The 26087-nt window shown below is 60.5% G+C and overlaps 1 protein-coding gene and 1 non-coding gene across 2 annotated transcripts in view; both read left to right on the forward strand.

Moving 5' to 3' along the window:
• TNPO2 (transportin 2) overlaps positions 1-26087 on the forward strand; it is a 28626-nt gene that overhangs the window by 527 nt on the left and 2012 nt on the right. Inside the window, exons 2-22 of the mRNA XM_069882389.1 lie at positions 2553-2628; positions 2716-2865; positions 4250-4356; positions 4428-4561; positions 5952-6033; positions 6139-6261; positions 7778-7896; positions 10021-10081; positions 10818-10989; positions 13594-13746; positions 13831-14056; positions 17322-17493; positions 17888-17974; positions 18059-18166; positions 20302-20460; positions 23024-23111; positions 23206-23304; positions 25212-25307; positions 25403-25478; positions 25594-25693; positions 25946-26020. Of these exons, the coding sequence (XP_069738490.1) occupies positions 2553-2628; positions 2716-2865; positions 4250-4356; positions 4428-4561; positions 5952-6033; positions 6139-6261; positions 7778-7896; positions 10021-10081; positions 10818-10989; positions 13594-13746; positions 13831-14056; positions 17322-17493; positions 17888-17974; positions 18059-18166; positions 20302-20460; positions 23024-23111; positions 23206-23304; positions 25212-25307; positions 25403-25478; positions 25594-25693; positions 25946-26020 (2463 nt within the window). The remainder of the gene's footprint in view (positions 1-2552; positions 2629-2715; positions 2866-4249; positions 4357-4427; positions 4562-5951; positions 6034-6138; positions 6262-7777; positions 7897-10020; positions 10082-10817; positions 10990-13593; positions 13747-13830; positions 14057-17321; positions 17494-17887; positions 17975-18058; positions 18167-20301; positions 20461-23023; positions 23112-23205; positions 23305-25211; positions 25308-25402; positions 25479-25593; positions 25694-25945; positions 26021-26087) is intronic.
• LOC138734670 (small nucleolar RNA SNORD41) lies at positions 17171-17238 on the forward strand. The gene has a single exon (XR_011339603.1). It is a non-coding gene; the product is annotated as a small nucleolar RNA SNORD41 (small nucleolar RNA).

Consider the following 26087-nt stretch of genomic DNA (forward strand, 5'->3'; position numbering starts at 1 on the left):
GACCCCCCCAATATGGGGAGTGGGGGGTCATTGAGCTCCTCATGCGGGCATTGGGGACAACGTAGCCCTTGATATGGGGAGTGGGGGGCACTGTGACACCCCCATTATGGGGACTGAGGGGTGCTGAGACCCCGCCTGTGGGGACTGGGGGACACTGAGACCCCCTGTGTGGGGATTGGGGTCACCAGAGCCTGCATAGGGGGAGTGGGGGGCACTGAGAAAACCCCCATATGGGGATTGGGGGGCACTGAGACCCCTGTGTGGGGATTGGGGACACCACAGACCCTGCCATGGGGATTGGGGGGCACCGTGACCCCCCCAATATGGGGAGTGGGGGGTCACTGAAACCCTCATGTGGGCATTGGGGACAACGTAGATCCCAATATGGGGATTGGGGGGCACCGTGACCCCCCCAATATGGGGAGTGGGGGGTCACTGAGACCCCCCTGTGGGGACTGGGGGACACTGAGACCCCCTGTGTGGGGATTGGGGTCACCAGAGCTCGCATAGGGGGAGTGGGGGGCACTGAGAACCCCCCCATATGGGGATTGGGGGGCACTGAGACCCCAATTTTGTCCCGTTTCCCATTGTCGCCCCCATCCCAAATCCAATCATTTGTATCTGCGTCTTCCTCCTAATTGTCATCCCCGTTGTGAACCTAGGTCAAGTGTTTTGTCTTGATTTCCATTCCCATTTCAACCCTTATCCCAGTTCTCGTGCTCACGTCCATCCCCATCCTGATCTGAGTTCTTGCTCCCATCCGGATTGCAGCCCTTGTCCCCGTCCCAAACTTTTTTCTCACGCTGTCTTGATCCCATGCAGATCTCAGCCCTTGTTCCCACGGCCATCCCAGTCCTTCTCCCCATCCCAATCTGTGTCTCAATTCTTGTTCCCATCCCTGTCCCAACTCCTTGTCTTGATCCCCATCGTCATCCCAATCCTTGTCTGCGTCCTGGTTCCCGTTCCTGTTCTCATTCCCATCCCAATCCTGGTTCCCATCTCTGTCCAGCTCTTCATCCTGATCCCCATCCTCATCCCAATCCTTGTCTGCATCCTGATCCTTGTTCCAATCCCTGTTCCCGTTTCTCATTCTGATTCCCAGCTTCATACTAATCCTAATTTTCATCCCTATTCCAATCCCTGTCTCAATCCTCATCCTGATCCCACTTCTCATTCCCATCCCAATCCCGCGCCCCTGTTTCATTTCTCATCCTAATCTTAATTCTAATTTTTATTCCCATCCCAATCCCAATTGTGCTTCGCCCCCATCCCTGTCTCCATCCTGATCCCAGTTCTCGTTCTCATTCCCATCCCAAACCCGCTTCCCATCCCTGTCCCCATTTCACTCCTCATCCCCATCCTGATCTTCATCCTAATTCTAATTCTCATCCCCATTCTAGTCCCCATCCCAATCCCGCTCCATCCCCATTCCTGTCTCCATCCTCATCCTGATCGAGTTCTCATTCCCATCCCAATCCCCATCCTGCTTCCCATCCTCGTTCCCATCCTTATCCTAATCCTAATTCTCATCCCCATTCCAGTCCTCATCCCAATCCCAATCCTGCTCCATTACCATCCCTGTTTCCATCCTCATCCTGATCTCAGTTCTTGTTTTCATTCCTATCCCAATCCCCATCCTGCTTTCCATCCTTGTTCTCGTTTCATTCTTCACCCCTATCTTTATCCTCATTCTAATTCTAATTCTCATCCCTATTCCAAACCCAATCCCGCTTCATCCCTATCCCTGTTTCCATTCTCATCCTGATGCCGGTTTTTATTCTCATCCCAATCCCGCTTCCCATCCCTGTCCCCATTTCTCTTCTCATCCTGATCCTCAATCCTAATTCTCATCCCCACTCCAATCTCAATCCCACTCCATCCCAATCCTGTTCCCATCCTTGACGGCTCCGCAGAAGCTGAAGCAGCTCAACCAGTTCATCCCCATTCCAGTCCCCGTCCCAATCCCAGTCCTGCTCCATCCCCATCCCTGTTTCCATCCTCATCCTGATCTCAGTTCTTATTCTCATCCCAATCCCCCTTCCCATCCCTGTCCCCATTTCTCTTCTCATCCTGATCCTCAATCCTAATTCTCATCCCCACTCCAATCTCAATCCCAATCCCACTCCATCCCAATCCCGTTCCCATCCTTGACGACTCCGCAGAAGCTGAAGCAGCTCAACCAGTTCATCCCCATTCCAATCCCGCTCCATCCCCATCCCTGTTTCCATCCTCATCCTGCTCTCAGTTCCTGTTTTCATTCCTATCCCAATCCCCATCCTGCTTCCCATCCTTGTCCACGTTTCATTCTTCACCCTCGTCTTTATCCTCATTCTAATCCTAATTCTCATCCCTATTCCAATCCCAATCCCGCTTTATCCCTATCCCTGTTTCCATTCTCATCCTGATCCCAGTTCTTATTCTCATCCCAATCCCGCTTCCCATCCCTGTCCCCATTTCTCTTCTCATCCTGATCCTCATCCTAATTCTCATCCCTGCTCCAATCCCAATCCCACTCCATCCCAGTCCCGTTCCCATCCTTGACGGCTCCGCAGAAGCTGAAGCAGCTCAACCAGTTCCCAGACTTCAACAATTACCTGATCTTCGTGCTCACACGTCTCAAATCCGAAGGTTCCGAGGGGGCCTCGGGGCGGGGGGGCTCCAGCAATGGGGGGGTGGGCGTTGTGCCCCCCTTAACGATTTATTTCCCCCCCCCAGACGAGCCGACGCGGTCGCTGAGCGGCCTCATCCTCAAGAACAACGTCAAGGCGCATTTCCAGAGCTTCCCCACGCCCGTGGCCGAGTTCATCAAGCAGGAATGTCTCAACAACATCGGCGACGCCTCCTCCCTCATCCGAGCCACCATCGGTCGGTCCCCTGACCCCCCCCCATCGCTAACGAACCCCCCTGCGCTAACGAGCCCTCCCCTTTTTTTCTTTCCCCCATCCCCTTTTTCTCCTTTCCCTTCTCCCCCACCTTTTCCCCTCGGTTTCCGTGCCCGCTCCCATCCCAGCTCCCCAGCTCCTTCACCTCAGGGTCCCCTCTCCCTAATTTTGCTGGGGAGGGCAGGTTTGCTCCATCTCCATCTCCATCCCATCCCATCTTCTTCACCTCCACTTGCATCCCACTGTCTCTGCTTCCATTCCATCTCCGTCCCGTCCTGTCATTGTCTCTATCTCATTGTCTTTATCCCTATCTCATCATCTACCTCTCCGTCCCACTATCGTCTCCCTTCGCATCGTCCCCATCCCATCCTCATCTCCGTCCCATCCCCATCGTCCCCGTCCCATCCCCATCGTCCCCGTCCCATCCCCATCGTCTCCATCCCATCCCCATCGTCTCCATCCCATCCTTATCTCCATCCCATCCTTTGTCCCTCCACCATCTCCACCTCCTTCACCATCTCCATCCCATTTTTCATCCTATCACTATTTCCATCCCATCTCTATCTCTATCCCACTCTCATCCCCATCCTCATCTCTATCCCATGCCTTGTCCTACTAACATCTCCCCCACCTGCCCCACCTCCATCTCCTCCGTCCCGTCATCTCCATCCCATCTCCATCACATCTCCATCCCCATCCTCATTTCTATCCCATGCCATGTCCTACTACCATCTCCTCCATCTCCTCCATCTCCTCCATCTCCTCCATCTCCTCCATCTCCTCCATCTCCTCCATCTCCTCCATCTCCTCCATCTCCTCCATCTCCTCTTCCATCTTCTCCGTCCTGTCATCTCCATCCCATCTCCATCCCCATCGTCATCTCTATCCCATGCCTTGTCCTACTACCATCTCCTCCATCTCCTCCATCTCCTCCATCTCCTCCATCTCCTCCATCTCCTCCATCTCCTCTTCCATCTCCTCCGTCCTGTCATCTCCATCCCATCTCCATCCCCATCGTCATCTCTATCCCATGCCTTGTCCTACTACCATCTCCTCCATCTCCTCCATCTCCTCCATCTCCTCCATCTCCACCTTCATCTCCTCCGTCCTGTCATCTCCATCCCATCTCCATCCCCATCATCATCTCTATCCCATGCCTTGTCCTACTACCATCTCCTCTATCTTCTCCATCTTCTCCGTCTCCTCCATCTCCTTCATCTCCATCCCATCCTTGAGTTCCCTCGTCATCCCATGACGACCCCAAGTCCAGACTGGGGTGGGAAAGGCCCCCCGTTTTGGGTACTAATGACCCCCCTCACCTCGCTAACGACCCCCCCTCGCTAACGATCCCCTCCCTCTCGGCGCAGGGATCCTCATCACCACCATCGCCTCCAAGGGGGAGCTGCAGATGTGGCCCGAGCTCCTCCCTCAGCTCTGTAACCTCCTCAACTCCGAGGACTACAACACGTGCGAGGTGCGGGGGGCCGGCTGGGGGGGCGGGGGGGGCCCCGGCTGCCGCTGACCCCCCCCCTCCCCACCGCACAGGGGGCGTTCGGGGCCCTGCAGAAGATCTGCGAGGATTCCTCCGAGCTCCTGGACAGCGACGCGCTCAACCGGCCCCTCAACGTCATGATCCCCAAGTTCCTCCAGTTCTTCAAGCACTGCAGCCCCAAAATCAGGTTGGGGGGGGGGATTTGGGGGTGGGGGGGGGCAGTGCCCCCCGGAATTGGGGTTTGGGGGGGCTCAGCGTGGGGTGGGGGTCAAACTCGGAGCAGTCAGATGAGCTGGGGGGGAAAGGAGCCAAGTCCGTGCCTGCTCCCACCCCAGCTCCTTCACTTTGGGGTCCCCTCTCCCTGTTTTTGCTCCGGGGGGGGTTGGATTTGGCCCCCCTGGTGGATTAGCCACATCCCCACGTCCCCAAATCATTTCATGGGGGTCCCAGCTCTGGATTTGAGTGGGAAAGGAGCCGATTCCGTGCTCGCTCCCATCCCAGCTCCCCAACTCCTTCACTTTGGGGTCCCCTCTCCTTATTTTTGCTCCTGGGGGGTTGGATTTGGCCCCTCCAGGTTGATGAGCCACATTCCCACATCCTCAAATCATCCCACGGGGATCCCAGCTCTGGATTTGGGTGGAAAAGGAGCCGATTCCGTGCTTGCTCCCATCCCATCTCCATCCCATCTCCATCCCATCTCCATCCCATCTCCATCCCATCTCCATCCCATCTCCATCCCATCTCCATCCCATCTCCATCCCATCTCCATCCCATCTCCATCCCATCTCCATCCCATCTCCCCAGCTCCTTCACTTTGGGGTCCCCTCTCCTTGTTTTTGCTCCTGGAGGGGTTGGATTTGCCCCCCCCAGGTTATCAGCCTCATCCCCAGGTCCCCAAATCATCCCACGGGGATCCCAGCTCTGGATTTGGGTTGGAAAGGAGCCGATTCCGTACTCGCTCCCATCCCAGCTCCCCGACTCCTTCACTTTGGGGTCCCCTCTCCCTATTTTTACCCCCGGGGGGGTGGATTTGTCCCCCCCAGGTTATCAGCCACATCCCCAGGTCCCCAAATCATCCCAAAGGGATCCCAGCTCTGGATTTGGGTTGGAAAGGAGCCGTTTCTGTGCTCGTTCCGACCCTGGTTCCATCCCAGCTCCTTCACTTTGGGGTCCCCTCTCCTTATTTTTGCCCCTGGGGGGGTGGATTTGGCCCCCCCCAGATTGATCAGCCACATCCCCAGGTCCCCAAATCATCCCATGGGGATCCCAGCTCTGGATTTGGGTGGGAAAGGAGCTGATTCCGTGCTCGCTCCCATCCCATCTCCCCAGCTCCTTCACTTTGGGGTCCCCTCTCCCCATATTTTCCCCCGTGGGGGGCATATTTGTCCCCCCCAGACTCATCAGCTCCATCCCTAAGTCTCCAAATCATCCCACGGGAACCCCAAGATCCCTTATTGTGAGTTAATCTGGTGCAGGCAGGTCTGGGGGGCCATCCCCCCCCTTCACCGCTCTGCTTCGTTAACTAACGACCCCGCTGCCCCCCCTTTTTCTCTGTCCCCCCCCCCAAAAAAAAAAAGATCTCACGCCATCGCCTGCGTCAACCAGTTCATCATGGATCGGGCGCAGGCGCTGATGGAAAACATCGACACCTTTATTGAGGTGAGTGGCTGCCTTGGGGGGCTCGGAACCCCCCCAGGAGCCCCCCAAAAATCCCCTCAGGGGCTGAGGGGCCCCCCCTTTGTTTGTTTCCCCCCCCCCTCGTAGCACCTTTTCGCGCTGGCGGTGGACGAGGACCCCGAGGTGCGCAAGAACGTGTGTCGCGCGCTGGTGATGCTGCTGGAGGTGCGGATCGACCGCCTGCTGCCCCACATGCACAGCATCATCCAGGTGAGGGGGGGCCGCACCCCCTTTTTATTGCCCCCCACCCCCTTTCTCCTGCCCCCGACCCCCTTTTTCCTGCCCCCCACCCCTTTATTCCCACCCCGTTTGCCTCTTTCTCTGCCCCGATCCCCTTTTTCACCCATTTTTGCCATTTCCCACCCCCTTTTTCCTGCCCCCACCCCATTTTTCCCACCCTTGTTTCTTTTTTTCCTGCCCCCCACCCCTTTTTGCCATTTTTCACCCCCTTTTTCCTGCCCCCACCCCTTTTTTTGCCCCTTTCCACCTCCTTTTTTCTGCCCCTCACCCCCTTTTTCCTGCCCCCCACCCCTTCCTTCCCACCCCAATTGTCTTTTTTTTCTGCCCTAATCCCCTTTTTGCTACTTTTCACCCCCTTTTTGCCACTTTTCACCCCCTTTTTGCCACTTTTCACCCCTTTTTTGCCACTTTTCACCCATTTTCACCCCACTTTTCTCCCATCCTCACCCCATTTTCACCCCCTTTCTCCCCCCTCACACCATCTCTGCCTTCCTCCCCCCATTTTCACCCCACTTTCTTCTCCCCACCCCATTTTTATTTCCATTTTCACCCTCTTTCACCCCATTTTTACCCTCTTTCACCTTATTTTCACCCCCTTTCACCCCATTTTCACCCCACTTTCTCCCCCCACACTCCATTTCTGCCCTCCCCACCCCACTTTCACCCCAATTTTCACCCCTTCTCACCCCATTTTCACCCCCACCCCATTATCACCCCATTTTCACCCCCTTTCACCCCATTTTTACCCCCTTTCACCTTATTTTCACCCCATTTCTTCCCATTTTCACCCCACTTTCTCCCCCCACACTCCATTTCTGCCCTCCCCATCCCTTTCTTACCCCCATTTTCATCCTCTTTCACCCCATTTTCACCCCATTTTTACCCCCTTTCACCCCACTTTCTCCCCCCACACTCCATTTCTGCCCTCCCCACCCCACTTTTACCCCAATTTTCCCCCTTCTTACCCCATTTTCACCCCATTTTCACCCCGTTTCACCTCATTTTCACCCCCTTTCACCCCATTTTCACCCCATTTTCTCCCCCCACACTCCATTTCTGCCCTCCCCACCCCACTTCCACCCCAATTTTCCCCCCTTCTCACCCCATTTTCACCCCATTTTCTCCCTCTTTCACCCCATTTTCTCCCTCTTTCACCGTATTTTCACCCCCTTTCATCCCATTTTCACCCCCTTTCTCCCCCCACACTCCATTTCTGCCCTCCCCACCCCACTTTCACCCCTATTTTCCCCCTTCTCACCCCATTTTCACCCCATTTTCTCCCTCTTTCACCCCATTTTCTCCCTCTTTCACCCTATTTTCACCCCCTTTTATCCCATTTTCACCCCCTTTCTCCCCCCACACTCCATTTCTGCCCTCCCCACCCCACTTTCACCCCATTTTCACCCCTTCTCACCCCACTTTTCTCCCTCCTCACCCCATTTTACTCCGGTTTCCCCCCCCCCTCACCCCGTTTCTGCCCCCCCAGTACATGCTGCAGCGGACGCAGGACAGCGACGAGAACGTGGCGCTGGAGGCCTGCGAGTTCTGGCTGACGCTGGCCGAGCAGCCCGTCTGCAAGGAGGTGCTGGGCGCCCACCTCGTGCAGTGAGTCATTTGGGGACCCCCCCCGGCCCCCCCCAAACCACACACAACCCCCCCAACCCCAAAAACCCCCACCCCAAAAATCCCCCAGCCCTTCTTGCAAAGAGCTGCTGGCCACCCCCGTCCTGCACTGCGTGACTTGGGGACCCCGCTAACTGCAACCTGGGGGGGGTTCCTAACTTCTCAGGGGGGTCCCCGGCTTCTCGAGGGGGTCCCCAACTTCTCGGGGGGGTCCCCAGCGCAGGGGGGGGTCCTTTTTTTTTCCCTGGGACCGGTGATGACGACAGACATTCGAATCCCGAATTCTCAGTGTGGAACGACCTGGTCTGATGGTCCCAGGATGGGGAGGGGGGCAGCACCCCAAGACCCCCCCCCAAGCCCCTGTTCAGTCCCCCCAAAACCCCCCAGGTCCTCAGTTTTCCCCCCGAGACCCCCCTCAGGTGCCCCAGACCCCCCCCAAGCTACCCCAACTCCTTAATTGCCCCCACCCCAGGCCCCCCCTCAAGACACCAGCCCCCCCAAGATGCCCCCAGACCCTCATTTCCCTCCTTTCTGCCCCCCCCAGCCCCTTCAAAACCATTCCAAGGGCCCCCCCAAACCCCTCAGCCCCTCTCACCCCCCCCAAATCTCCCTACCCCTCTCTCTCCCCAACCTAACCCCTCCAAGCCCCCCCAAATCAACTCCCCTTCTCTCACCCTCCCAGCCCCACCAGCCCCCCCCCCCAAAATTCTCTCACCCCCCCCCCCCATCTCCAGGCCCCCCCAGATCCCCTCAACACCTCTTCTCCCCCCATCTCAGCTCCACCAGTCCCCCCCAAATCACCTCAACCCCCTCCCAAACCCCCCTGGACCCCCCCAGATTCCCTCACCCCCCCTCTACCCATCCCCAGACCCCCCCAAATCCCCTCAACCCCTCTTCTCTTCCCCTCCCAACCCCCCCAGACCCCCCCAGATCCCCTCATGCCCCCTCTGGAACCCCCCCCAATCCCCTCACCCCCCCACCACCCATCACCAGGCCCCCCCAAATCCCCTCAACCACCCTTCTCTTCCACTCCCAGCCCTACCAGACACCGCCAAATCCCCTCAACTCCCCTTCTCTCCCCCTCCTAGCCCCACCAGACCCCCCCCAAAATTGCTCAACCCCCTCCCAGACCCCCTCAAATCCCCTCAATGCCCCTTCTCTCCCCTTCTCAGTCCCAGCAGACCCCCCCAAATCCCCTCACGCCCCCTCTGGAACCCCCCCAAATCCCCTCACGCCCCCTCTGGAACCCCCCCAAATCCCCTCACCCCCCCCCACCCATCCCCAGACCCCCCCAAATCCCCTCAACCCCCCTTCTCTTCCACTCCCAGCCCTACCAGACACCCCCAAATCCCCTCAACTCCCCTTCTCTCCCCCTTCTAGCCCCACCAGACCCCCCCCAAAATTGCTCAACCCCCTCCCAGACCCCCTCAAATCCCCTCAATGCCCCTTCTCTCCCCTTCTCAGTCCCAGCAGACCCCCCCAAATCCCCTCACGCCCCCTCTGGAACCCCCCCAAATCCCCTCACGCCCCCTCTGGAACCCCCCCAAATCCCCTCACCCCCCCCCCACCCATCCCCAGACCCCCCCAAATCCCCTCAACCCCCCTTCTCTTCCACTCCCAGCCCTACCAGACACCCCCAAATCCCCTCAACTCCCCTTCTCTCCCCCTTCTAGCCCCACCAGACCCCCCCCAAAATTGCTCAATCCCCTCCCAGACCCCCCCAAATTCCCTCAAACCCCCCCTACCCATCCCCAGACCCCCCCAGATCCCCTCAACTCCCCTTCTGTCCCCTTCTCAGTCCCAGCAGACCCCCCCCAAATCCCCTCATGCCCCCTCTGGAACCCCCCCAGATCCCCTCACGCCCCCTCTGGAACCCCCCCAGATCCCCTCACCCCCCCACCACCCATCACCAGGCCCCCCCAAATCCCCTCAACCCCCCTTCTCTTCCACTCCCAGCCCTACCAGACACCCCCAAAATTGCTCAGCCCTCTCCCAACCCCCCCAAAACTCCCTCACGCCCCCCTACCTGTTGCCAGGCCCCCCCATCTCCTCTCATGCCCCCCTCCAGACACCCCAAATCCCCTCACCCCCTCTCTGCCCCCCCAGGCTCATCCCCATCCTGGTGAACGGGATGAAATACTCGGAGATCGACATCATCCTGCTCAAGGTGAGGGATTGGGGGGGTCCTGAGCACCCCCCCCAGCTCGGGGACTGGTTAAACTGGGAGGAACTGGGAGGAGCTGGAGCTGAGGAGGGGAGGGATGCCCGGAATAGGGGGCGGGGGGGGATCCCCGAGATGGGAACTGGGGGGTCCTGGGGTGGGAACTAGGGGGGGATCCCTGAGATGGGAATTGGGGGGATCCCTGAGGTGGGAATGAGGGGGATCCCCAAGATGGGAACTGGGGGGTCCCTGAGGTGTGAACAGGGGGGTCCCCAAGATGGGAACTGGTGTGTCCCAAGATGGAAATTGGGGGGATGCCTGAGATGGGAATTGGGGGGTCCTGGGATGGAACCTGGGGGGATCCCCGAGGTGGGATCTGGGGGGTCCTGGAGTGGAAATTGGGGGGTCCTGAGACAGGAATTGGGGAGATCCCTGAGATGGGAACTGGGGGGTCCTCAAGGTGGGAACTGGGATGTCCCAAGATGGGAATTGGGGGGATGCCTGAGGGGGGAATTGGGGGGATGTCTGAGATGGGAATTGGGGGGGTCCTGAGATGGGAACTGGGGGATCCCCAAGATGGGAACTGGGGAATCCTGGGATGGGAACTGGGGGGATCCCCGCGTTGCGACCTGGGGGGTCCAGAGACAGAATTGGGGGTCCCTGGGATGGGAACTGGTGGGGGGGGGGGTGTCCCCAAGCTGGGAAGCGGGTCCCCCCACGAGCGGCGTTGCTGTCGTCGCAGGGCGATGTGGAGGAGGACGAGGCGGTGCCGGACAGCGAGCAGGACATCAAGCCGCGTTTCCACAAATCCCGCACGGTGACGCTGCAGCACGAGGAGGAGCGGCCGCCCGACCCCGACGAGGCCGACGACGAGGACGACGACGACGACGACACCCTCTCCGACTGGAACCTGCGTACGGCCCCTCGGCAACCCCGCGCCCGTCCCGCCCCGAGGTGCCCGCTCCGGCGGGATCCACCCCGATCCCTGTTCCTGCTCCGGTGGGATCCACCCCGATCCCTGTTCCTGCTCCGGCGGGATCCACCCCGATCCCTGTTCCTGCTCCGGCGGGATCCACCCCGATCCCTGTTCCTGCTCCGGCGGGATCCACCCCGATCCCTGTTCCTGCTCCATTGGGATCCACCCTGATCCCTGTTCCTGCTCCGGCGGGATCCACCCCGATCCCTGTTCCTGCTGCAGCAGGATCCGTCCCATTCCCTATTCTTGCTCCAGTGGGATCAACCCCATTCCCTGTTCCCGCTCCATCGGGATCCACCCCTTTCCCTGTGCCCACTCTGGTGGGATTCACCCCATTCCCTGTTCCTGCTCCATCGGGATTGATCCCGTTCCCTCTTTCTGCTCCCTTGGGATCCACCCTGTTCCTGGTTCATCAGGATCAATCCCGTTCCCTGTTTCTACTCCCCTGGGATTGATCCCTTTCCCTGTTACTGCTCTATCAGGATTCATCCCATTCCTGCTCCAGCGGGATCAACCCCATTCCCTGTTTCTACTCCTTTGGAATCAATCCGTTGCTCGTTCCTGTTCCATCAGGGTTGATCCCGTTCCCTATTTCTACTCCCTTGGGACTGATCCTGTTCCCTGTTTCTATTCCCTTGGGATCAATCCCATTCCAGCTCCATCAGCATCAATCCCATTCCCTGTGCCCCCTCTGGTGGGATCCACCCCGTTCCCCATTCCTGCTCCACTGGGATCAACCCCATTCCCTGTTTCTCCTCCCTTGGGTTTGATCCCATTCCTGCTCCACCAGGATCAATCCCATTCCCTGTTTCTATTCCCTTGGATTGATCCTGTTCCCCATTCCTGCTCCATTGCAATCAACCCCGTTCCCTGTTTCTCCTCCCTTGGGATTAATCCCGTTCCTGCTCCGTTGGGATCAACCCCGTTCCCTGTGCCCCCTCTGGTGGGATTGATCCTGTTCCCTGTTTCTGCCCTGTTGGGATCGATCCTGTTCCCCATTCCTGCTCTGTCAGGATTGATCCTGTTCCCTGTTCCTGCTCCTTTGGGATCAACCCCGTTCCTTATTTCTTCTTTCTTGGGATTGATCCCATTACCTGTTCCTCCTCCATCAGGATCAACCCCATTCCCCATTCCTGCTCCACTAGGATCAGTCCCATTCCCTGTTTCTACTCCCTTGGGATCCACCCCATTCCCCATTCCTGCTCCATCAGGATCAGTCCCGTTCCTGCTCCATCGGGATCAACCCCATTCCCTGTTTCTACTCCCTTGGGATCCACCCCGTTCCCCGTTCCTGCTCTATCAGGGTTGATCCCATTCCTGCTCCATCGGGATCAGCCCCAGTCCCTGTGCCCCCTCTGGTGGGATCCACCCCGTTCCCCATTCCTGCTCCATCAGGATCAACCCCATTCCCTGTTGCCCCCTCTGGTGGGATCCACCCCGTTCCCCATTCCTGCTCCATCGGGATCAACCCCATTCCCTGTTGCCCCCTCTGGTGGGATCCTCCCTGTTCCCCATTCCTGCTCCATCGGGATCCACCCCGTTCCCCATTCCTGCTCCATCGGGATCCACCCCATTCCCTGTGCCCCCTCTGGTGGGATCCACCCCGTTCCCCATTCCTGCTCCATCGGGATCAACCCCATTCCCTGTGCCCCCTCTGGTGGGATCCACCCCGTTCCCCATTCCTGCTCCATCGGGATCCACCCCGTTCCCCGTTCCTGCTCCATCGGGATCAACCCCATTCCCTGTGCCCCCTCTGGTGGGATCCACCCCGTTCCCCATTCCTGCTCCATCGGGATCAACCCCATTCCCTGTGCCCCCTCTGGTGGGATCCACCCTGTTCCCCATTCCTGCTCCATCGGGATCCACCCCGTTCCCCATTCCTGCTCCATCGGGATCAACCCCGTTCCCCATTCCTGCTCCATCGGGATCCACCCCGTTCCCCATTCCTGCTCCATTAGGATCAACCCCATTCCCTGTGCCCCCTCTGGTGGGATCCACCCCGTTCCCCATTCCTGCTCCATCAGGATCAACCCCATTCCCTGTGCCCCCTCTGGTGGGATCCACCCTGTTCCCCATTCCTGCTCCATCGGGATCCACCCTGTTCCCCATTCCTGCTCCATCGGGATCCACCCCGTTCCCCATTCCTGCTCCATCGGGATCAACCCCATTCCCTGTGCCCCCTCTGGTGGGATCCACCCTGTTCCCCATTCCTGCTCCATCGGGATCCACCCTGTTCCCCATTCCTACTCCATCGGGATCCACCCCGTTCCCCATTCCTGCTCCATCGGGATCAACCCCATTCCCTGTGCCCCCTCTGGTGGGATCCACCCCGTTCCCCATTCCTGCTCCATCGGGATCAACCCCATTCCCTGTGCCCCCTCTGGTGGGATCCACCCCGTTCCCCATTCCTGCTCCATCGGGATCCACCCTGTTCCCCATTCCTGCTCCATCGGGATCCACCCCGTTCCCCGTTCCTGCTCCATCGGGATCCACCCCGTTCCCCGTCCCTTGGCCTCGACGCCGTCCCCGTTGCCTCCCGCAGGGAAGTGCTCGGCGGCCGCCCTCGACGTCCTGGCCAATGTCTTCCGGGAAGAGCTGCTGCCTCACCTGCTGCCGCTGCTCAAGGAGCTGCTCTTCCACCCGGAGTGGGTCATCAAGGAATCGGGGATCCTGGTGCTGGGCGCCATCGCCGAGGGTGAGCGCAGCCCCCGCCGCGCGGCCCCCCTGGCGGCGCCGGGAGCCGCCGGCGGCCCCTCACGCCGCCCCCGCCGCCCCGCAGGCTGCATGCAGGGGATGGTGCCGTACCTGCCGGAGCTGATCCCCCACCTGATCCGCTGCCTGGCCGATAAGAAGGCGCTGGTGCGCTCCATCGCCTGCTGGACCCTCAGCCGCTACGCCCACTGGGTGGTGGGGCAGCCCCCCGACCTCTACCTCAAACCCCTCATGACCGAGCTGCTGCAGCGCGTGCTCGACGGCAACAAGCGCGTCCAGGAGGCCGCTTGCAGGTGCGCTGGGTGGTTTGGGGGGGCGCAGAGGGGGTTTGGGGGGCACAGAGGGGGTGCAGGGCACACAGTGAGTGGTTTGGGGTGCAGCAAGGGCATGCAGGAGGCTGCATGCAGGTGCACTGCGGGGTTTGGGGGGCACAGAGGGGGTTTGGGGCGCACAGCGAGTGGTTTGGGGTGCAGCAAGGGCATGCAGGTGGTTGCATGCAGGTGCACAGTGGGGTTTGGGGGGCACAGAGGGGGTTTAGGGGTCACAGAGGGGGTTCAGGGCACACAGCAAGAGGTTTCAGGTGCAACAAGGGCATGGAGGAGGCTGCATGCAGGTGCACAGCGGGTTTTGGGGTGCACAGAGGGGGTTTGAGGGGCACAGAGGGGCTTCAGGGCACACAACGAGTGTTTTGGGGTGCAGCAAGGGCATGCAGGAGGCTGCATGCAGGTGCGCAGTGGGATTTGGGGGCGCTTTGAGGGGCACAGAGGGGGTTTGGGGAGCACAGCGAGTGTTTTGGGGTGCAACAAGTGTATGAAGGAGGCTGCATGCAGGTGAGCAGCGGGATTTGGGGGGCACAAAGGGGGTTTGGAGTGCACAGAGGGAGTTTGGGGCACACAATGAGTGGTTTGGGGTGCAGCAAGGACATGCAGAAGGCTGCATGCAGGTGCGCAGTGGGATTCGGGGGGCACAGAGGGGGTTTGGGGGGCACAGAGGGGATTTGGGGCACACAGCAAGAGGTTTTGGGTGCAACAAGGGCATGTAGGAGGCTGCATGCAGGTGCACAGCGGGATTTGGGGGCACAGAGGGGATTTGGGGGGCACAGAGGGGGTTCAAGGCACACAGTGAGTGGTTTGGGGTGCAACAAGGGCATGCAGGAGGCTGCATGCAGGTGCGCAGTGGGATTCGGGGGGCACAGAGCGGGTTCAGGGCACACAGCGAGTGTTTTGGGGTGCAGCAAGGGCATGCAGGAGGCTGCATGCAGGTACGCAGCGGGTTTTGGGGGGCACAAAGGGGGTTTGAGGGGCACAGAGCGGGTTCAGGGCACACAGCGAGTGGTTTGGGGTGCAGCAAGGACACGCAGGAGACTGCATGCAGGTGCGCAGCGGGGTTTGGGGGGCACAGAGGGCATTTGGGGCACACAACGAGTGGGGTGCAACAAGAGCATGCAGGAGGCTGTGTGCAGGTGCGTAGCGGGATTTGGGGGGCACAGATTGGGTTCAGGGCACACAGCGAGTGGTTTGGGGTGCAGCAAGGGCATGCAGGAGGCTGCATGCAGGTGCGCAGGGGGATTTGGGGGGCACAGAGGGGGTTTGAGGGGCACAGAAGGGGTTCAGGGCACACAGCGAGTGGTTTGGGGTGCAGCAAGGGCATGCAGGTGGTTGCATGCAGGTGCACGGTGGGGTTTGGGGGGCACAGAGGGGGTTTGGGGTGCACAGGGAGTTGTTTGGGGTGCAGCAAGGGCATGCAGGAGGCTGCGTGCAGGTGAGCAGCGGGATTTGGGGGGCACAGAGGGGGTTTGGGGGGCACAGGGAGTTGTTTGGGGTGCAGCAAGGGCATGCAGGAGGCTGCATGAAGGTGCACAGCAGGTTTTGGGGGGCACAGAGGGGGTTTGGAGCACACAGCAAGAGGTTTTGGGTGCAACAAGGGCATGCAGGAGGCTGCATGCAGGTGCACAGCGGGGTTTTGGAGGCACAGAGGGGGTTTGGGGTGCACAGCGAGTGGTTTGGGGTGCAGCAAGGGCATGCAGGAGGCTGCATGCAGGTGCACAGCGGAGTTTTGGAGGCACAGAGGGGGTTTGGGGTGCACAGCGAGTGGTTTGGGGTGCAGCAAGGGCATGCAGGAGGCTGCATGCAGGTGCGCAGTGGGATTTGGGGGGCACAGAGGGGTTTGGGGTGCACAGAGGGGGTTTGGAGCACACAGCGAGTGGTTTGGGGTGCAGCAAGGACATGCAGGAGGCTGCATGCAGGTGCACAGCGGGGTTTTGGGGGCACAGAGGGGGTTTGGGGTGCACAGCGAGTGGTTTGGGGTGCAGCAAGGGCACGCAGGAGGCTGCATGCAGGTGCGCGGTGGGATTTGGGGGCACTTTGAGGGGCACAGAGGGAGTTTGGGGAGCACAGCGAGTGTTTTGGGGTGCAACAAGTGTATGCAGGAGGCTGCATGCAGGTGAGCAGCGGGATTTGGGGGGCACAAAGGGGGTTTGGGGTGCACAGAGGGAGTTTGGAGCACACAGTGAGTGGTTTGGGGTGCAGCAAGGACATGCAGAAGGCTGCATGCAGGTGCGCAGTGGGATTCGGGGGGCACAGAGCGGGTTTGGGGGGCACAGAGGGGATTTGGGGCACACAGCAAGAGGTTTTGGGTGCAACAAGGGCATGTAGGAGGCTGCATGCAGGTGCACAGCGGGGGTTTGGGGGGCACAGAGGGGGTGCAGGGCACACAGCGAGTGTTTTGGGGTGCAGCAAGGGCATGCAGGAGGCTGCATGCAGGTGCACAGCAGGTTTTGGGGGGCACAGAGGGGATTCGGGGCACACAGCGAGTGTTTTGGGGTGCAGCAAGGGCATGCAGGAGGCTGCCTGCAGGTGAGCAGCGGGGTTTGGGGGGCACAGAGGGGGTTTGGGGTGCACAGCGAGTTGTTTGGGGTGCAGCAAGGGCATGCAGGAGGCTGCATGCAGGTGCACAGCGGGGTTTGGTGGCGAGGGAGTGTTTTGGGGTGCAGGGGGGTGGATTTGGAGCCACTGAGAGCATTTTGGGGCCACATGATGGTGGATTTCAGGGATTCCGGGGAATTTTGGGGCACTTGGGCCATTTTGGGGGTCAGTTGGGCCCCTTTTGGGGTCAGTTAGGGGATTTTGGGGGCCACTTAGTGGTGGGTTTAGGGATTCTGGGGGTATTTTTGGGTGCTCATGCCGTTTTGGGGTCAGTTGGGGCCGTTTTGGGGTCAGTTGGGCCCCTTTTGGGGCCACTTAGTGGTGGATTTAGGGATTTTGGGGGTATTTTTGGGTGCTCATGCCATTTTGGGGTCAGTTGGGCCCCTTTTGGGGCCAGTTAGGGGATTTTTGGGGCCACTTAATTGTGGATTTAGGGATTTTGGGGATATTTTTGGGGTGCTCATGCCGTTTTGGGGTCCCCCCCCGGGTGTGATGATGCTCTTGCTGCGTGAGCTGCCGTGATGCTGCTGTATTCGTACTGTCTGACCCGGGGGGGGGTCCCGGCCGCGGTTCTGGGGGTCCCCACTCCAGTTTTGGGGGGAGCTGCTGACCCCACATCCCACCCCACCTCCAGCGCCTTCGCCACGCTGGAGGAGGAGGCGTGCACGGAGCTGGTGCCGTATCTGAGCTTCATCCTCGACACCCTCGTCTTCGCCTTCGGGAAGTACCAGCACAAGAACCTGCTCATCCTCTACGACGCCATCGGGACCCTGGCCGACTCCGTGGGACACCACCTCAACCAGCCCGTACGAGGGGGTCCCCGAGTCCTTCAGAGGGTCCCCAGGTCCCCATGGGGTCCCCAGGTCCTTCCATGGGGTCCTCAGGTCTTGAGGGTCCCCTCTTCCTCACCCCCATCTTGATCCTGGTCAACTCCATGGGACACCACCTCAACCAGCCTGTACGAGGGGGTCCCCAAGTCCTTCAGGGGGGTCCCCAACTCCTCCCCCCAGCCCTGGGACTGGTGATGACGACAGACATTCGAATGCTGAACTCCCAGGGTGGAACTCGATGAGTCTGATGGTCCCGGGGTGGAGTCCCTGCCCCGTTTTCCTCCCTGTGCCCCCCAAGAAGCTGATGCCCCCCCCATTTTCCCCCCTGTCCCCCCCAGAAACTGATGCCCCCCCATTTCCCCCCCCCCAGGAATACATCCAGAAGCTGATGCCGCCGCTGATCCAGAAGTGGAACGAGCTGAAGGACGAGGACAAGGACCTTTTCCCGCTGCTGGAGGTGGGTGGGGGGCCTCAGGGAGGTGGGGGGGCAGCCCCCCAGCCCCCTCCCACACCCCGTGTCCCCCCCCCACTCTGTCCCCAGTGCCTCTCGTCGGTGGCCACGGCGCTGCAGAGCGGGTTCCTGCCCTACTGCGAGCCCGTCTACCAGCGCTGCGTCACCCTCGTCCAGAAGACGCTGGCGCACGCCATGGTGAGTGGGGCGAGAAACCCCCTCCGTGGGGCAGAAACCCCCTCCGTGGGGCAGAAAACCCCTCTGTGGGGCAGAAAACCCCCTCCGTGGGGCAGAAACCCCCTCCGTGGGGCAGAAAACCCCCTCCGTGGGGTGAGAAAACCCCTCCGTGGGGCAGAAAACCCCCTCTGTGGGGCGAGAAACCCCCTCCGTGGGGCAGAAAACCCCTCCGTGGGGCAGAAAACCCCCTCTGTGGGGCGAGAAACCCCCTCCGTGGGGCGAGAAAACCTCTTTGTGGGGCAGAAAACCCCCTCCGTGGGGTGAGAAACCCCCTCCATGGGGCAGAAAACCCCTCCGTGGGGCGAGAAACCCCCTCCGTGGGGCAGAAACCCCCTCCGTGGGGCAGAAAACCCCCTCTGTGGGGCGAGAAAACCTCTTTGTGGGGCAGAAAACCCCTCCGTGGGGCGAGAAAACCTCTTTGTGGGGCAGAAACCCCCTCCGTGGGGTGAGAAACCCCCTCTGTGGGGGAGAAACCTCCTCCGTGGGGCAGAAAACCCCCTCTGTGGGGCGAGAAAACCTCTTTGTGGGGCAGAAAACCCCTCCGTGGGGCGAGAAAACCTCTTTGTGGGGCAGAAACCCCCTCCGTGGGGTGAGAAACCCCCTCTGTGGGGGAGAAACCTCCTCCGTGGGGCAGAAAACCCCCTCTGTGGGGTGAGAAAACGCCTCCGTGGGGTGAGAAAACCCCTCTGTGGGGCAATAGATCCCCTCCGTGGGGCAGAGAATCCCCTCTGTGGGGCAATAAAGCTCCTCCGTGGGGTAGTAAGACCCTTCGATGGGGCAATAAGACCCCCCTCTGGGGCAACACCAATCTGCTGGGAGGTGATAAGGCCTCTCCGTGGGGCAAGAAAACCCCTCCGTGGGGCAGAAAACCCCTCTGTGGGGCAATAAGCCCCCTCCGGGGGGTAGCAAGACCCTTCGATGGGGCAATAAGACCCCCCTCTGGGGCAACACCAATCTGCTGGGGGGCAATAAGGCCTCTCCGTGGGGCGAGACACCCCCTCTGTGGGGCACGGTTGAAGCCCTGTGGGGTGGCAGAAACACCGTGGGGGCAATAAGACCCCTCCGTGGGGCAATAAGACCCCCCAGTGGGGCAAGAAACCCCCCTGGTGGGGCGAGAAAACCCCTCCGTGGGGCAGAAAACCCCCTCCGTGGGGCAACAAGCCCCCTCCAGGGGGTAGCAAGACCCTTCGATGGGGCAATAAGACCCCTCCGTGGGGCGAGAAAACCCCTCTGTGGGGCAATAAGCCCCCTCCGGGGGGTAGCAAGACCCTTCGATGGGGCAATAAGACCCCCCTCTGGGGCAACACCAATCTGCTGGGGGGCAATAAGGCCTCTCCGTGGGGTGAGAAACCCCCTCTGTGGGGCGCGGTTGAAGTCCTGTGGGGTGGCAGAAACACCGTGGAGCAATAGATCCCCTCTGTGGGGCAGAAAACCCCCTCCATGGGGCAATAAGCCCCCTCCGGGGGGTAGCAAGACCCTTCGATGGGGCAATAAGACCCCTCCGTGGGGTGAGAAAACCCCTCCGTGGGGCAATAAGCCCCCTCCGTGGCGTAGCAAGACCCTTCGATGGGGCAATAAGACCCCCCTCTGGGGCAACACCAATCTGCTGGGGGGCAATAAGGCCTCTCCATGGGGCAAGAAAACCCCTCCGTGGGGCAGAAAACCCCTCCGTGGGGCAATAAGCCCCCTCCGGGGGGTAGCAAGAGCCTTCAATGGGGCAATAAGACCCCTCTCTGGGGCAACACCAATCTGCTGGGGGGCAATAAGGCCTCTCCGTGGGGCAAGATACCCCTTCTGTGGGGCACGGTTGAAGCCCTGTGGGGTGGCAGAAACACCGTGGGGGCAATAAGACCCCCCAGTGGGGCAAACCCCCCCCCCCATGGGGCAAGGAAACCTCTCCGTGGGGCGCAGTCGAACCCGTGTGGGGCAATAGATCCTCTCCCTGGGGCAATAGAATCAGCACGGAGCGATAAAACCCCTTTGTGGAGCGCTAATGCCCCCCCCCGTGGGGCAGTAAGACCCCTGGGGGGCAATAGATCCCCTGGGGGGGGTGCTCTGGGGTGACCCCCCCCCCAAATTTCGGGGCCCCCCCCCAGCTGTACTCGCAGCAGCCCGAGCGCGTGGAGGCGCCCGACAAGGATTTCATGATCGTGGCCCTGGACCTGCTGAGCGGCCTCGCCGAGGGGCTCGGGGCGCATGTCGAGCAGCTCGTGGCGCGCAGCAACGTCATGAGCCTCCTCTTCCAGTGCATGCAGGTACCCCAAAACCGCAGGGACACCCCAAAATCATAGGGACCCCCATTCAAGCCCCCCCCCCGACCTCCTCTGGGACCCCCAAACCCCCTAGGAACCTCCAAACCCCCTAGGAACCCCTAAACCGACGTCATGAGCCTCCTCTTCCAGTGCATGCAGGTACCCCAAAACCGCAGGGACACCCCAAAATCATAGGGACCCCCCCTCAAGCCCCCCCTGACCTCCTCTGGGACACCCAAACCCCCTAGGACTCCCCAAACCAATGTCATGAGCCTCCTCTTCTAGTGCGTGCAGGTACCCCCAAAACCGTAGGGACACCCCAAAATCATAAGGACCCCCCCTCAAGTCCCCCCTGACCTCCTCTGGGACCCCCAAACCCCCTAGGACTCCCCAAACCAACGTCATGAGCCTCCTCTTCCAGTGCGTGCAGGTACCCCAAAACCGCAGGGACACCCCAAAATCATAGAGACCCCCCCTCAAGCCCCCTCCGACCTCCTCTGGGACCCCCAAACCCCCTAGGAACCCCTAAGCCCCCTAGGAAGCCCTAAACCAACATCATGAGCCTCTTCCAGTGCCTGCAGGGACACCCCAAAATCACAGGGACCCCCCCCTCAAGCCCACCCCGACCTCCTCTGGGACCTCCAAACCCCCTAGGACCCCCCAAACCTACGTCATGAGCCTCCTCTTCCAGTGCATGCAGGTACCCCCAAAACCGTAGGGACACCCCAAAATCATAAGGACCCCCCCTCAAGTCCCCCCCGACCTCCTCTGGGACCCCCAAACCCCCTAGGAACCCCTAAACCAACGTCATGAGCCTCCTCTTCCAGTGTATGCAGGTACCCCAAAACCGCAGGGACACCCCAAAATCACAGGAAACCCCCCCCCGACCTCCTCTGGGACCCCCAAACCCCCTAGGAACCCCTAAACCAACATCACAAGCCTCCCCTTCCAGTGCATATGGGTACCCCAAAACAAAGGGACACCCCAAATCTCACTGACCTCCTCTGGAACACCCCCTGAACTCCCCCAGGGACCCCCCCAGACCCCCTAGGAACCCCCAGACCCCCTAGGAACCCCCAAACCCCTAGGACCCCCCAAACCAATGTCACGAGCCTCCTCTTCCAGTGCATGCAGGTACCCCAAAACCGCAGGGACACCCCAAAATCATAGGGACCCCCATTCAAGCCCCCCCCCGACCTCCTCTGGGACCCCCAAACCCCCTAGGAACCCCTAAACCAATGTCATGAGCCTTCTCTTCTAGTGCATGCAGGTACCCCAAAACACAGGGACACCCACCAGAGCCCCCCCAAACCACAGGGAACCCCCAGACTCCCCTAGGGACCCCCCTCAAACCCCCATCATCTCCTCTGGGACCCCCAAACCAATGTCATAAGCCTCCTCTTCCAGTGCGTGCAGGTACCCCCAAAACACAGCGACACCCCCCAAACCACAGGGCCCAGCTCAGGGCCCCCCTGACCTCCTCTGGGACCCCCAAACCCCCTAGGACCCCCCAAACCAACGTCATGAGCCTCCTCTTCCAGTGCGTGCAGGTACCCCGAAACACAGGGACACCCCAAAACTCACTGACCTCCTCTGGACCCCCCCAAACTCCCCCAGGAACCCCCCCAGACCCCCTAGGAACCCCCAAACCCCCTAGGACCCCCCAAACCAACATCATGAGCCTCCTCTTCCAGTGCATGCAGGTACCCCAAAATCACAGGGACACCCCCGGGACCCCCTTTTTTCCCCCCAAACCCCTCAGTTCCCCCCCAGGTTGACCCTGGGACCCCCCCCCCAGAGCCCCCAGGACCCCCCCAGATTCCCCCAGACCCCTCTAAATCCCTGTGACGCCCCCCCCCCACCAGATCTTCCCCAGCAGGTCCTGGGAACTCCTCAGTTCTCCCTGGGACCCTCAAACCTTCTTGGGGACCCCCCAGGACCCCCTTTTCCCCCCCAAGCCCCCCAGTTCCCCCCAGACTGACCCTGGGACCCCCCCAAATTCCGCCAGACCCCTCTAAATCCCTGTGACACCACCCCCCCCCAGATCTTCCCTAGCAGGTCCTGGGAACCCCTCAGTTCTCCCTTGGACCCTCAAACCTTCTCGGGGACCCCCCAGGACCCCCTTTTCCCCCCCAAACCCCTCAGTTCCCCCCCAAGTTGACCTTGGGACCCCCCCAAATTCCCCCAGACCCCTCTAAATCCCTGAGATGCCCCCCCAGATCCTCCCCAGCAGGTCCTAGGAGCCGCTCAGCTCTCCCTGGGACCCTCAAACCTTCTCGGGGACCCCCCAGGACCCACTTTTTCCCCCCCAAACTCCCCAGTTCCCCCCAGACTGGCCCTGGGACCCCAAGGACCCCCCCAAATTCCCCCAGACCCCTCTAAATCTCTGCTCCCCCCCCCCACAGATCCTCCCCAGCAGGTCCTAGGAACCCCTCAGCTCTCCCTGAGACCCTCAAACCTGCTCAGGGACCCCCCAGGACCCCCTTTTCCCCCCTGAATTGACCTTGGACCTCCCCCAAATTGACCCTGGACCCCCCAAAAACGCTTGCCCCCCCCTTTTTGGCAGGACTCGATGCCCGAGGTGCGGCAGAGCTCCTTCGCGCTGCTGGGCGACCTCACCAAAGCCTGTTTCCTGCACGTCAAACCCTGCATCGGTGCGTTTGGGGGGGTCACGGGGGACAATGACACCCCAAAACAGGGCTGGAGGGGTCCCCAACTGACCGGCACCCCCCCAAACTTCTTTCTCAGCTGAGTTCATGCCCATCCTGGGCACCAACCTGAACCCCGAGTTCATCTCCGTCTGCAACAACGCGACCTGGGCCATCGGCGAGATCTGCATGCAGATGGGTGAGCGCCCCCAAAACCAGCCCCGAACCCCAAAAAAACTGCCCTGAACCCCCAAAAAGCAGCCCCTGAACACTCCTGACACCCCCAAAACAGCCTCGGTGCCCCAAAAGCAGCCCTGAACTCCCAAAAATGCCCCAGACACCTGCAAAAGCTGCCCCCCGACACCCCAAAACCAGACCCCAGACCCCCAAAACAGCCCCAGCACCCCAAAAAGCAGCCCTGACACCCTCAAAAACTGCTGCGACACCTCCAAAACCAGCCCCCAAACACCCCGCGACACACCCAAAGCAGACCCAGACCCCCAAACGCAGCCCTGGCACCCCCAAAACTACCCTGACCCCCAAACTCAGCCCTCGGACACACCCAACACCCCCCAAAACCATCCCCAAACCCCAAAAAACTGCCCCCAAACCAGCCCTGGCACCCCCAAAACCAGCCCTCAAACACCCCAACACGCCAAAACCAGCCCCCCAACAGCCTCAACCCCCCAAAACAGCCCCCAAACGTCCTGACACCCCTAAAACAGCCCCCAAACACTCCCTCTGACACACCCAAAGCAGACCCAGCCCCCCCCAAACGCAGCCCTGGCACCCCCAAAACTACCCTGACCCCCAAACTCAGCCCTCAGACACACCCAGCACCCCCCAAAACCAGCCCCCAAATATCCGACACCCCCAAAACCAACCCTAAACACCCCTGACACCCCTAAATCAGCCCCCAAACACTCCCCCTGACACACCCAAAACAGCCCCAGCACCCCAAAACCAGCCCCGAGCCCCCAAAAACCGCCTCAGACCCCTCGGAAACCAACCTTGGCACCCCAAAAACTAACCTGAGCCCCAAACCCAGACCCAACTTCTCCCCCCGACACTCTCAAAGCAGCCCCCAAAGACACCCTGAAACCCCAACCCCCCCGACACCCCCAAAACCAGCCCCCAAACAACCCAGAACACCCCCCAGCCCCCCAAAACCAGCCCCCAAACAGCCTAAAACACCCCCCAGCCCCCCAAAACCAGCCCCCAAATCAACCCAAAACACTCCCCAGCCCCTCAAAACCAGCCCCCAACCAACCTGTAACACCTCCCAGCCCCCCAAAACCAGCCCCCAAACAGCCCAAAACACCCCCCAGCTCCCCAAAACCAGCCCCCAGACCCCCAAAACACCCCCCAGTCCCCCAAAACCAGCCCGAAACAACCCCAAACACCCCCAGACCCCCAAAACCAGCCCCCAAACAACCCAAAACACCCCCCAGCCCCCCAAAACCAGCCCCCAAACAGCCTAAAACACCCCCCAGCCCCCCAAAACCAGCCCCAAACAACCCAAAACACCCCCCAGCCCCCCAAAACCAACCCCCAAACAACCCAAAACACCCCCCAGCCCCCCAAAACCAACCCCCAAACAACCTATAACACCCCCCAGCCCCCCAAAACCAGCCCCCAAACAACCCAAAACACCCCCTAGCCCCCCCAAAACCAGCCCCCAAACAGCCTAAAACACCCCCCAGCCCCCCAAAACCAGCCCCCAAACAGCCTAAAACACCCCACAGTCCCCCCCAAACCAGCCCCAAATCAACCCAAAACATCTCCAGACCCCCAAAACACACCCCCAGCCCCCCAAAACCAGCCCCAAATCAACCCAAAACACCCCCCAGACTCCCAAAACCAGCCCCCAAACAGCCCAAAACACCCCCCAGCCCCCCAAAACCAGCCCCCAAACAACCCAAAACACCCCCCAGTCCCCCCAAACCAGCCCCAAATCTACCCAAAACACCCCCCAGCCCCCCAAAACCAACCCCGAAACAACCTATAACACCCCCCCAGCCCCCCCAAACCAGCCCCCAAACAACCTATAACACCCCCCAGACCCCCAAAAACCACCCTGTACCCCCCTTTTGTCCCCCCCCCCAGGTTCTGAGATGCAGCCGTATGTCCCCATGGTCCTGAGCAACCTGGTGGAGATCATCAACCGGCCCAACACCCCAAAAACGCTGCTGGAGAACACGGGTGAGGCTTGGGGGGGGCACAGACACCCCCAAACTGAGGGTTTTTTTTGGGGGGGGGCTTTGGGGACCCCCCTAAACCCTCTAAATCCTCCGCAGCCATCACCATCGGGCGCTTGGGCTTCGTCTGCCCCCAGGAGGTGGCTCCGATGCTCCAGCAGTTCATCCGGCCTTGGTGAGGTTTTGGGGAGCTGGGGGGTGGCATTTTGGGGTGTTCCCCCCCTCCAAAAAAAAATATTGGAGGGGGATTGAACCCCAATTTACCACCCCACCCCCCCAAAAAAAAAAAGGTGCACGTCGCTGCGGAATATCCGGGATAACGAGGAGAAGGACTCGGCGTTCCGAGGGATCTGCGTGATGATCGGGGTGAACCCCGGGGGGGTCGTGCAGGTACAGGGCGGGACCCCAAAAATTTTGGGGGTACACACACCTCCTTTTGGGGGCAGTTTCTTTGGGGGGTGGGGTGGCACCTTTTTTTTGGGAATGTGTCCTCCTTTGCGGGTGACCCCAAGATTTTGGGAGGCGCCTCCGTTGCGGGGTGCAGAGCAATTTAGGGGGGGGAATTTTGGGGTGGGGGTCCCCAAAATAGGGAGTTCCCTGCTTCAAGCCCCCCCCCTCTCATTTTTATGCCCCCCCCTCCAGGATTTCATCTTCTTCTGCGACGCCGTTGCCTCCTGGGTGAGCCCCAAGGACGATCTGCGCGAGATGTTCTACAAGGTAAAAAGGGGGGGCTCTGGGCCCCCCCCCCCCAAAACTCGGGGTGGGGGGTGTTTAGGGGGTCAGG

Source organism: Phaenicophaeus curvirostris, unplaced genomic scaffold, assembly GCF_032191515.1.
Source record: "Phaenicophaeus curvirostris isolate KB17595 unplaced genomic scaffold, BPBGC_Pcur_1.0 scaffold_127, whole genome shotgun sequence".
NCBI classification, from domain to species: Eukaryota; Metazoa; Chordata; class Aves; order Cuculiformes; family Cuculidae; genus Phaenicophaeus; species Phaenicophaeus curvirostris.